A 13,409-nucleotide genomic window follows, 5' to 3' on the forward strand; every position below is an offset into this window, starting at 1 on the left:
GCCCGGGTTCCTCTGGTTTCTGTGAGATTGGGTGCAGGGCTGCCTCCCGGGATCTGCCCAGTGCTCGGGCCCAGACCCCAGAAGGGATGGAGCCCGCGCTCTGGACTAGGAGTGAATTCCTGGGTCCCAGTGGGTCCCGGTTGCTCCCTGTTTGGGGCAAGTGCTGCTTTTTCCTTACCTGGGATGCTGCCTGAGTTAAAGCTCCTGGGAGTTCCTCTTTCTCTTGGTTTTCTGGGGTTGGGTGCTGAGCTGCTGCCTGTGACCTGTTCTATGCTTGGGCCCAGACCGGAAGTCCCTATGTTGAAAACTTAATCTTTAGCAGATTATACCATTAGGAAACGTTAGTAAGTGGAAGAAAATTATAGACTGTATCTAGTAGAACCAAAAAAGTAACTGCTGTGTGTCTGAAGAAAAGGCTTTTTTTATGTTTGTTTTCTTTTTTTCTTTTTGGTTTTGTTTCTAGCACTTTTCCTTTATTTTCTCATGGCTTTTCAATGTTTCATTCTTTTACAAAGCTACTTTACTTCATGTACCCTCTACTACCATGCTTCGTGTCAACTCAGGCCCAGAAACCATACACTGGAGTCATGATGGGTAGACATTTGAGATTCTGTGAGACAAAAGAACCGGTCCTCCTTTAAACTTATTTTTCCAGCTTTTCTCTCTAAAGTTACTCACAGCTGACAATGAGGATTTTATAGCCATGAATAACACTGAAACTCTTTCATCTTAAATTAAACCTCTTTTCATTTAATAACCTGATAACAATTCTAGAATGTTGGAGTGTTAAGGAATGCCACAGGCTTAGAGAAATCAAAGACAGTGCTTTCAATTGGTTTTCTGAGGTTAAATAAAAATAGCTTCAGAACTAACTAAAAATATAGTTTCCTTACAGTTCTGGATGTTAGCCCAGAATCAACCTCAATGATAAGGAGATTAGACAGCATCCTCTAGACTCTACATTGTAAACTCCAGGTATCTTCCAAGAAAGTACCACCTTAGCCAGAATAATGGGCACTCTTCCCCATCGTTCTCTTTTCCACTGTAACAGCCATTCTGTATAGTTCAATTCCCTCTCTCCTTATGAGAAAAACAGATGTAATTATATTGATCTCACCCAGGTATTTTAGAATGTTTCTGTCATCTCAAACTCATAACTACACCTGGCAAGTTCTTTTAACATGTCAATTTCAATTTAAAACTTCTAGAGTCTAGACTTGGATAATTACGGGAAGGTTCAGTGAGTTCCATTATTCTCAAACCATTAGCTTGTATCCTCTCCTTAAATCATGAACTTTTTGAAGTCTGAAAAAAATCAGAAGTCCTATTTCTTTATCAAGAAATGTAGAGAGACACACAAATCTCAACATGTACAGGTATGTAGTCAATATGTGTGAGATAGAGTCTCTTAAGAAATTGTTGAATGTTTAAAAAGCAGTGATGACCACTCTTATACCATCAACACACACTTTCCTAGGAAGATCTAATTGAAAACAAAATCGTTTACTTCTTAGTGCAATCTAAACCTATTGATAAAGGAAAGTCGAATGTTTCTGGAAATTCCTTTTGTATTTTCATGTATCATAAAATGAGGTGTGATAAGAATTTAGATCCTAGATGCCCTGCATGTTAATGATTCACCTTTTTTTTTTTTAAGTTGAGAGGAACTATCATCCTCCTACTAACATGCAATACAAATATTCTGAGCAATTCTTGTTCTGATCCTGAGGCTATAATGTGAGAACCCAGAAATGTTTTCCAAGCCTCAAAAATCAAAGAGACACAGATTAACCTGTTAGATATGGCAGAAAGAGAGTGCAAGAAAGAGGCAGGGAAGGTAGCATTATTAGTAATCCCTCCAAAAGCTGCTGTGTGATAGTCCTGATTGGGAGTGTACTCTGTATATTGAACAAGCTGCCTTATGACTATGCTTTTGTTGTCAGACATCTCTCAAGTGAAGGTTCTTGGAAAATCAGGGTGTATAGACCCATATTGCAACATTGTAGTGCCTTTCATAGTTAGTTTCAGAAAGACCCCAATCATTCCTTGGCTTTAGGACAAAGTATTGAAGATTGAAATGATTGTATTTCTTGTGATGATGAATAAGGTTGAATGGTTATAAAGACAAATGCATGATCTGTGGTTTTTACATATTTGTGTTATGAGAAGGAACAAACTTTTCTGCACTGTAGCTTGTATGGAGACTGTGAACTACATACAGACAGTGAGGATGGTGCCTGAATCAGGATAATAGCTCCAGTTACTGCTCAAGAACAAAATGTGAAAATAGCAGTGTTTTCTCAATTCTACCATCAATAGTCAAACCTTTATACTGAGGAACTATGGGAAATAGTAGCAAATGTTAGAAAAGAGAAAATATGGAGGATCACAAACTGAGCAAAAATTGGACCCATTTGATTTGTAAATGTGAAAGTACTCCCATCTTCACCTGGAGTCAGAAGTTTAAATGACACAGGTTCTTGAGATCACGGTGTTATATGTACACCTATGGTGGATTTCAGCTCTTTGAACAGTGGTTAGCAAAATTAATGCTGTAAAATCTTATTTTTTAATTCAGTGATAATGATTATGATGAATTGTCCTTTTAATTTCAAGAGATGTCTACTCCAAACACTATACAGGGGAACACATAATATTTTTCTAGACAATCAGAATTATTTGAATGAGTTAATATCTAATAGTTTTTCTCTGTTGTATATTCTCTGACATCAGGATATTCTATATTACCCCATCATATCTTTGAAATATATTATTCAAAGTAGAGACTACCTACATTACAGATGTTATCTATAAGTATAAATCTTTGAGAAGAAATTCATTTTCTAGAGACATACAAGTAGCTTGACCTCAGGCATCTGGGGACACTGGGCTTGTGCTAAGTTCTGAGATGAGGAAGCTTTGCAGCTGTGCACAGTGCTAAGTGGTTTCTAATGATTTGCATGACCTCACTGCACAGCCCTGAGAACTTCTTTATATACTAGTCACAATCTGTGTAATTGTCACTACAGTCAGGACTCAGCATGGATATGAGGGGCCTTGCTCAGTTTCTTGGAATCTTGTTGCTCTGGTTTCCAGGTAAATTGAATTAAAATGGAAATTTCACTTTTACATAGTGATTAGTGTTGACTGGCATTTGGTGAATGTCCTGTTTTTATCAGACTTACCTATGTGGATATTCATTTTATCTCCACTCCCAGGTATCAGATGTGACATCCAGATGACCCAGTCTCCATCCTCCAAGTCTGTCTCTCTGGGAGACACAATCAGTATCAGGTGCCAGGCAAGTGAGGGCATTAACAGTTACTTAATCTGGTTCCAGCAGAAACCTGGGAAATCTCCTAAGCGTCTGATCTATGGTGCCACCAACCGGGCAGATGGGGTCCCATCAAGGTTCAGTGGCAGTGGGTCTGGGGCAGATTATTCTCTCACCATCAGCAAACTGGAGTCTGAAGATATGGCAGATTATTACTGTGCACAGTATTATAAGTATCCTCCCACAGTGATACAAGTCATAACTTAAACCTCATGGAAGCAGAAGTGAGAGGCTTGGCTGCTGCAGCTGCTTCTCCTCACAAATCACCCACTCTAAGTATTTCTCAGATGTCACAGGTCTTTCTGAGAGTTTGGGGTCATGCCAGGTGTGGTCTTAGTTGTGCTATGCCCTGCTCACCCATTATGGTCTCAGAGTGTTGGTTTTATTAGGCTATCTTTCTGTCTTGGCCTCATGGGCCTTGTTTGGTGGTCACCGAGGGCTCATTCCCCATGTTGTCCAACTTAGTGGCCCCTTGAAAGTATTGGGTGTTTCAAGCTCATTCATGCCCATAGTCTTGGTCATAGGAAGATTTCTTCTCATCTCTGGATCCCCTTCCTGGAAGCCTGTCTGTTCTTGCTTCATGCTAGTCTGGCTGTGTTAGGCTTACCTCTTTCAGGGAATGTTAGGCTACTTATCATTCAGACATTCACAGGTCAGGACAGTGAGCTGAGCATAGACATAACCTCTCTCTTCTCTGCCTCCTACTGACACTCATATGACAAAAAGTACACACCTGCAATGCTTCTGGGAGGCAGGAGTGCACCACAGTCTTGATCACTCTAATTTTATACAACAGAGAGGAATGAAGTCATAAGATATAATGCCACCTTTCTAGGGTTCCAATTTACTTAGTAATGTCCTTTGTCTATCTCCCGAAATTCTAGATTGATTTTTGCCAACTTTCAAAACTCTTTCAGAAATATTATTAGCATTACATTGAGTTTATTAGCAAACTGGAAATGATATCCATTTAAATCTAATTTATGGGAAAGGAAAGGAAGCCCAGTGGTGAAGGGCATTTGTTTATCTTGAAAGAGACATGGGTTTGATTCTCAGTTTTCATAAGATAATCAACAGATATCATTTTTATTACTTATTTATTTAATATATATGAGTTCTCTGTGTTTACATAGACACACACACACACACACACAAACACACACACACACACACACACCAGAAGATGGGGTCTGATACCATTACGGATGGTGGTGAGTCATCATGCTGGTACTGAAAATTAAAATCAGAACCTCTGGAAGAGCAGTCTGTGCCCTTAACCACCCCACAGCTGACTTTAATTTCAGTTGCTGTAGACCAAACATCATGTTCTGTCTTTTGATGCTACTAAATATACACATAATGATCTTAGGACATGGTGACAATAAACACATGCATTTTTAAAAAGCAATTCTTAGTATGAGCACAGATATGTTCTCTATTCACCTGCATGCCTTTTAGTGTACAGGGGCTATTCTTCTATCCCCACTGTATGTAGAGATTTTATTGTAATTACTTTCAAATATCTATGTTGAATTTCCATGATTTATGAATTTGTATACTAATATTATTAGCAAACATTTTTTTCATTCATTTCATTGCTCATTTCTTACTAAATTTGTTGGGTTTGTGCTATTGTTTTAGATATAACCACAGACATTTTGGTCTTTTGTATAATCTGAGGTATAAATGCTCAAAATTTCTCCACTAAGCATTATGTTTGCCTGAGCTTTATAGAAAGTACACTAGATTAAGATATTTTTTGTGACTATGCTTTTCACTTTAAAGATTTCTGATGTAGAGTTAATGACTTCTATAGATCCCTTATAGTGACTTTCTTCTATACCCTTTCTCAACTTAAAACCCAATCAAACAACTTTGTTTGAATTTTTTTAATAAAATAAGAAAATTTCTTTATTATTTCAGAAGTTTTAGTGGTGACATCTTCTTACCTAAATGGGGAGACATTTTTGTCTTTGCTTACTGTATACAGTTATTGTCATCCTTAACCATAACAGTAAAAAGATCAAAGCATGAACCTGTTCTCCTTCCAATGTTTCCATCTCTATGAATATTCACTGTCTTCATTTCTCAGAAAATTTTTAGTGGTAGTTATGTGTGATGTTGTAGCCATCATGAAAGCTATGATGTGTATAACTGACAACATTGATAAGCCTGGAGACTTATTTTCAGTTATACAACTATTTATAAAGCTAGCAAACCTCAGATTTTAGGACTTTCAGTGCACACATGGTGAATAGACAGACAGACAGACAGAAAGAAAGGTTGATGATATATAGATAATCTCTATCTGTCTGACCCTCTACCTATCCAACCCTAAAGCAAAAAAGATCATTAGTACATGGAAAACAGCCCAAGATTTTCTATTCTCTTTTGCTTATGATATTATCTTATTCAATTTTACTTCCTTCAAGTACAGCATTATGACTTAATATCCTTAAGGAGATAAATGTGAGTTCTAGGGAAGAAGGTATTTAGAGATTTTTGACATGTGACACAATGAAAAACAAAGATTACTTAAATTCATCATATCTGTGATTCTTAAACATACTTATTTTATAATACATTGTCGTGAAACATTGCCTTTACCTGTGATATATGTCAAAATCTAAGGTAATTGTTTGAAGAAACAATTTTCTGTATGCATCAGAGTGACTGTAGTCAATTTTAGGTAATACAAGCCATTGGGAAAACATTAGTGAAATGGTTCAAATAAAAATGGTGATTGAAGAGTATGTAAGACAGGAGAATAACGACCCATCTCCCTTTCTTAAGGAAAAGTTTCACAGTACATAAAGAAGAAAATACTTGAGACAGTCCATGACTGAAAGCCTGGGAGATTTGCAAATTAAAGAAAAAATTATTAAAATGATGAGATCTCTGAACTTTGCCATACATAGGGATGAAAGATACTTGAAAACTACAGAAGAATACCCAAAAATAGTTACTTTCCATTTCATAGAACTAAAATTTGTAGAAAAAGGAGATTAAGAGGACTTCTAGGGAAAGGTATATATTTAGATATTTTTGACTTGTGACTCCTTGGATGACCAAGGAGAGTTAAATTCAAAAGAATATTGGAAAACTTGCAGGAAGTAGTAGGAAGTGTCAGAGAGATGACAACACAGTTAGGAGCACAGGGCACCATTTGCTGTGGGGAAGAAGGAATAATATCATCAGAGAAAAAGTGCAGAGAACACTAGACTTAGTGCAATGAACTCCTTAACTTCTACTGCCCCATCACAGTTGTGTGTTATCTGCAGATATGGTAACCCAAGTACAGCCAATTACTTGACTTCTGCAATCTTTTTTTTCCTACATGGGTAATATCTGGAAGCTTTGAGACTCTAAGGCAGATTTGTACATTCACTAAGATACATTGTTCCAGTGTAGATATTTTTTTTTCTGAAATTACACCCCATATCCTTTGAACTGGTAGTGTATGTGTGTGTTTCAGACTCTGGGAGAAAATTGTCTATAGTGAACACAGTGCTATGAGACAGCAACCTCTTGACTGACCAGAACTCAGTAACAACTCAACTGATTAAAAAAAAAAAAGGTTTTAGCTCACTATTCCCAAATGTGGAAGATTCCATTTAGAGATTAGAAAAAATTTACTCTAAATTTTTGTCTGTATTTATTTTTTATATTAAATGTATTTTAATATTATATTTACTTTTTATTGCTAGATTTTTTCTTTGTTCTTCTCTCATACAATACATCCCAAACTACAGTTTTCACTCCCTCCACTCTTCCCAGTTTCTCCACTGACCCTGTGTCTTCCTGATCCACTCACTGATCCTCCATTTCTCCTCAGAAAAAAGCAGCCCTCCCACCTGGGATATCAACCAAAAACAGCATAGCAGAATGCAATAAGACTAGGCACAGTCTCTCATATCAAAGCTGGGTGAGGCAATTCAGTAGGAGGAAACAGGTCCTAAGTGTACGCAAAGGAGTCAGACATACCCACACTACCACTGTTAGGAATCCTACAAAACTCTAAGCCAAACAATCATAACACATATGGAAATAATCTAGTGCAGACATCTACTCAGGCTTTATGAGGCCCTGTGATAATTAGAACGTTTGAATCACTTGTTTTGTGAAAAAGCAGTTGATATATAATATTTTTAAATCTCAAAAATTGCCAGGATCTCACTTGAAAGGAATAACATCAAAGATTTCACAAGATTGCTCAGGAAGCTTGCACATGACTTTACACTATTATATTATAACTTCAGAAACAAGTGGTGATGTTTTGATGACCCAGATTCCACTGTCTTTGTTGCTTACCATTGGATAACCAGCGTCCATCTCTTGCAAGTCAAGTCAGAGTCTTTTATATACGAATGGAAAGACATATTTGAGTTGGTTATTACTGAGACCAGTCCAGTCCCTAAAGTACCTAATCTATCAGGTGTCCAAAGTGGATGCTGGAACTTCTGACAGGTTCAGTGGCAGTGGATCAGAGACAGATTTTACACTTAAAGTCAGCAGAGTGGAGGCTGAGGATTTCGGAGTTTATTACTATGTACAAACTACCCATTTTCCACACACAGTGATACAGACTCTAACAAAAGCTTACTTGCTTAAGGCAGTCCAGCTGACAATGTACTGCTTGACTGGAGAGGAGCAGAGCACTCTGTGTGTGTATGCTTGAGAGAGAGGGGCTGAGAAACATGAGTAATTGGAACTGACAGCTTTGGCTATACTCATCTGCCTGGATGAGTGGTTTGTATAGATCTCAAATGTCACCAGTTTCTGGTCCTTCTTATAATAGTCATTGTGTTGCCTCTGCATTAGGAGAATTTCATCTCATTAATCTTGGTGATTCTTACTGAGTTTAACTGTTTTTCATTGATCCTTTGAGCTTCATTTCTATTGCTTTCTTTTAATGAAGCATGTGTGTTAAATTCTCACTCAGATTTTTAAATGCTTAGACATATTATCTTTTTAACTGTTTAAGTGGACAAGAGCATTATTTTAAATGTCTTTTAAAGTAATTGTGTAGACTTTTTTCCTCTAAGGGACAGTAAAACCATAAATTCAGTATATTCCTTTAGAGATTTACTTTTATTTCTTTTTCAATGTTTCTTCTGTTTTGTTGGGGCAGACTCCTAACTGGTCTGCTCCTGTGAAGACACCATATACTGACCCATCCCAGAGGTCTGCTCCAATGAAGACACCATATTCTGACCCATCCCAGAGGAACAACTGTATTCAGAGAGCAGAGGAACCACTGCACTCAGAGCATCAGAGGAATCACTGTACTCAGAGAAGCAGAGAATCCCCTGAAGACAGAGCAGTTGAGTAAGTTGGATCCTCAGGAGCTCTAACATGCCTAGGATCATAGGATTTCAAGATCCCAGAGGCAGCCCGAGTCCTAGGAGCTCTTCCACTCAGGAGCTCAGGATCACAGGATCACAGAGACATCTGGACTCTCAGGAGTTCTGACACAACCAGGATCACAAGAGAGACAGTCTCCAATCAGAGAATGTGAATGCAGGTAGCACTAGAGATAACCAGATGGCCAAAGGCAAACACAAGAACATAAGCAACAAAAATCAAAGTTAACTGGCAATATCAGGTCCCAGTTCTACCACTATAGCAAGTCCTGGACACTCCATCACACTTGAAAAGCAGGATTCAGATGTAAAAATTACTTCTCATGATGAGTTTAGAGGACTTTAAGAAGGACATAAATCGTTCCCTTAAAGGAATACAGGAGAACACAGGTAAACAGGTAGAAACCCTTAAAGAGGAAACACAAAAATCCCTTAAAGAATTGCAAGAAAACACAACCAAACAGGTAAAGGAATTAAGCAAAACCATCCAGGATATAAAAATGGAAGTAGAATAAATAAAGATATACCAAACGGAGACTACACTGGAGACAGAAAACCTAGGAAAGAGACCTGGAGTCAAAATGCAAGCATCAACAACAGAATACAAGAGATAGAAGAGAGAATCTCATGCACAGAAGATGCCATAGAAAGAAAGAAAATGCAAAATGCAAAAAGCTCCTAACACCAAACATCCAGGAATAATAAGGATATACCCAAGGCATGTATAAAGTCAGACCTATAATAATTATACCATACTTCACACCAGAGATAATAAATGCCAGAAGATCCTGAAGTGATATTATACAGACCCTAAGAGAATACAAATGCCAGGCCAGACTACCATACCCACCAAAACTCTCAATCACTATATGTGGAGAAACCAAGATATTCCATGACAAATCCAAGTTTGCACAATATCTTTCCACAAATGCAGCCCTACAAAAGATAATAGATGGAAAACTCCAATACAAGGAGGGAAACTACAAACTAGAAAAAGCAAGAAAGTAATCTTCCAACAAGCCCAAAAGAAGATAGCGACACAAACATAATTCCACCTCTAATAACAAAAATAGCAGGAAGCAACAATCATTTTTCCTTAATATATCTTAACATCAACAGACTCGATTCCCCAATAGAAAGATGTAGACTAACAGACTGGATATGTAAACAGGACCCAGTATTTTACTGCATACAGGAAATACACCTCAGTGACAAAGACAGACACTACCTTAGTGAAAAAATATGGAAAACAATTTTCCAAGCAAATGGTCCCAAGTAAGAATCTGGAGTATCCATTCTAATATTGAATAAAATCAATTTTCAACCAAATCTTATAAAAAAGGATATGGAAAGACACTTCATACTCATCAAAGGAAAAATCTCCGAAGATGAACTCTCAATTCTGAACATCTATGCTCTAAGTGGAAGGGCACCCATATTCATAAAAGAAACTTTACTAAAGCTCAAAGCACACATTACACCTCAGACAATAATATTGGGGGACTTCAACATCCCACTCTCAGCAATGGACAGATCATGGAAACAGAAACTGAATACAGACACAGAGAAACTAACAAAAGTTAAGAATCAAATGGATTTAACAGATATCAATTGAACATTTCATCCTAAAACAAAAGAATATACCCTTTTTTCAGCACCTCATGGTACCTTCTCCAAAATAGACCATATAATTGGTCAAAAAACAGGTCTCATCAGATATAAAAAGATTGAAATAATCCCTTTCATCCTATCAGATCACCATGGATTAAGGATGGTCTTCAATAATGACAAAAACAATAGAAAGCCCACATACTTGTGTAGACTGGACAACTCTCTACTCAATTATAACTTGTTCAAGAATGAAATAAAGTAAGGAATTAAAGACTTTTTAATATTTAATGAAAATGAAGGCTCTTCATACTAAAATTTATGGGACATAATGAAAGCAGTGCTAAGACGAAAACTCATAGATCTAAGTACCTACAAAAAGCTGGAGAGAACATACACTAGCAGTGTGACAGTACACCTGACAGCTTTAGAAGAAAAGTAAGCAAATACACTCAAGAGGAGTAGATGGCAGGAAATACTCAAGCTCAGTGCTGAAGTCAACCAAGTAGAAACAAAAAGAACTATACAAAGTATCAACAAAACCAGGAGCTGGTTCTTTGAGAAACAGATACTCCAAAATATAACAAGGACACATGCTCCACTATATTCATAGCAGATTTATTTATAATAGCCAGAAGTTGGAAAGAACCCAGATGTCCTTCAACAGAGTAATGGATACAGAAAAATATGGTACATTTACACAATGGAATATTACTTAGCTATTAAAAAGAATGAATTCGAGAAATTCTTAGGCAAATGGACGGAACTAGAGAATATCATCCTGAGTGAGGTAACCCAATTACAAGAGAACACGCATGGTATGCACTTACTGATAAGTGGATACTAGCCCAAAAGCTTAAAATACCCAAGATATAACTCACAGACCACGTGAAGCTCATGAAGAAGGAACACCAAAGTGTGAGTTCTCCGGTCCTTCTTAGGAGTAAAAAAATACTCATGGGAGCAAATACTCATACGGGGACTAAGTGTGGGACCGAAATTGAAGGAGGGGCCGTCCAGAGACTGTTCCACCTGGGTATTCATTCCATGTGTAGTCACCAAAGGCAGATGCTGATGTGGATGTCAGGAAGTGAATGCTGACAGGAGCCTGATATAGCTGTTTCCTTAGAGGTCTTCCAGAGTCTGACATATTCAGAGGCAGATGCTCATTGCTAACCATTGAACTGATCAAGGGGTTCCCAATAGAGGAGTTAGAGAGAAGGAGCTGAAGGAGCTTAAAGGGTTTGCGGCACCATGGGGAAAGCAACAATGCCAACTAACCAGTGCTCCAAGGGTCCACCTAGGGGCCTGGGACCACATAGGGAGGGACCCATTTCTCCAGCTGTATATGTAGGGGAAACTGGCCTGGTCGCGCATAGGTGGGAGAGGAGATCCTTGGTCCCATGAAGGCTATATGCTGAGTGTGGGGGAATTAGAGAGTGGGGAGATGGGAGTGGGGGATGGGTAGGGGCACATCCTCATGGAAGCAGGCAGAGGGGGGATGCGATAGGGTGTTCCTGGGTGGGGAAAATGAGGTAAGGTGCTAACATCTGAAATGTAAATAAACTATCCAATAAAAAATTAATTAAAAAAAGAAAAACAAAAACAAAATGCTTAAGTCTTTATGTTGATCTTTGTGATTCTGGCATAATTGCTCGGGGCTGGCCCCATGAATGGGTTGAAGAGTGGATGTAAGAAACAGGCAAAGGGACAGATGATTCAGACACCAAGACTGGGATGCTTTTCAAATCTAACCGACTAACAATCAGAAAATTTCTTTATTTATACAATTCAAAAATATTCTCGGTTTCAAGAAATACAGATCCTATCATTTCGTCTTGGGCACACTTTTCTACTATGCCCATGGTTTTAGGTTAAACAGGTTAAAAAAAACCTTTATTATCATCAACTCCATATCCTTATTCTTTTTTTGCTATTATCATTAATTCTTTTTTTTTTAAATTTTTTTATTGGATGTTTTATTTACATTTCATATGTTGTCCCCTTACCCCATCCCCCACCCACCCAGGAACCCCCAATCCCCTCACACCTCCTCCTTCTTCTTTGTGGATGTAACCTCTATCTACCCCCCCACTCCCACCTCCCCACCCTCAAAACTCCCACCCCCTGGGGCGTCCAGCCTTCATGAGGTCAAGGATCTCATCTTCCACCTGTGCCCAGCAGGGCCCTCCACTCTTATATATTCAGCTAAGGCCCTGGATCTCTCCATAAGTGCTCCCAGGCTGGTGGTTTAGACCCTGGGAGCTGTGGTTGGTTGGTATTGTTTGCTCTCCTCATGGGGCCACAAATCCTTTCAGCTCCTTCAGTCTTCACTCTAACTCCTCCATTGAGAACCCCATGATCACTTCAATGGCTAGTTGTGAGCATCTGCCTCTGAATATGTCAGACTCTTGAAGACCTCTTAGGAGACATCCATATCAGGCTCTTATCAGCATGCACTTCCTGACTTCCACATCAGGATCTACCTTTGGTGACTGCACATGGGATGGATACTCAGGTGGAAAGGTCTTCAGACGGCCCCTCCTTCAGTTTTTGTCCCTCGCTTTGTCTCCATATTTGCTCCCTTGAGTATTTTGTTGCTCCTTCTAAGAAGGACCGAATCACCCCCACTTGGTCTTCATTCTTTATGGACTTCATGTGGCCTGTGAGTTGCATCTTGGGCATTTTAAGGTTCTGGGCTAATATCCAATAATCAGTGAGTGAATACCATGTGTGTTCTTTTGTGATTGGCTTACCTCACTCAGTATGATAATTTCTAGTTCCATCCATTTACCTAGGAACCTCTCAAATTCATTGTTTTTAATAGCTGAGTAATACTCCATTGTGTAAATATACCACATTATTTTAATCCATTCCTCAGTTGAAGGACATCTGGGTTCTTTCCAGCTCCTGGCTATTATAAATAAGGCTGCTATGAACATAGTTGAGCATATGTCCTTATTATATGTTCGAGCACCTTCTGGGTATATGCCTAGGAGTGGTATAGCTGGATCCTCAGGTAATGCTATGTCCAATTTTCTGAGGAACCGCCACACTGATTTCCAAAGTGGTTGCACCATCTTGCAGTCCCACCAACAATGGAG

The 13,409-nt window shown here is 38.5% G+C and overlaps 1 non-coding gene and 1 gene segment (V, D, J or C); one reads left to right on the forward strand and one right to left on the reverse strand.

Moving 5' to 3' along the window:
* Positions 1–2,892: 2,892 nt before the first annotated feature.
* On the forward strand, positions 2,893–8,662 carry LOC114635582 (the record flags this gene model as incomplete). The annotated part of the segment is given in 3 exon segments: positions 2,893–3,096; positions 3,219–3,520; positions 8,466–8,662. Coding segments are annotated over 3 exon segments (554 nt in total), but the record flags the coding sequence as incomplete, so codon positions are not given.
* On the reverse strand, positions 3,953–4,090 carry LOC114635584. Its single transcript, XR_003713498.1, has one exon. It is a non-coding gene; the product is annotated as a small nucleolar RNA SNORA17 (small nucleolar RNA).
* Positions 8,663–13,409: the final 4,747 nt, after the last annotated feature.

Source organism: Grammomys surdaster, unplaced genomic scaffold, assembly GCF_004785775.1.
Source record: "Grammomys surdaster isolate TR1022 unplaced genomic scaffold, NIH_TR_1.0 112770, whole genome shotgun sequence".
Taxonomy (NCBI): Eukaryota; Metazoa; Chordata; class Mammalia; order Rodentia; family Muridae; genus Grammomys; species Grammomys surdaster.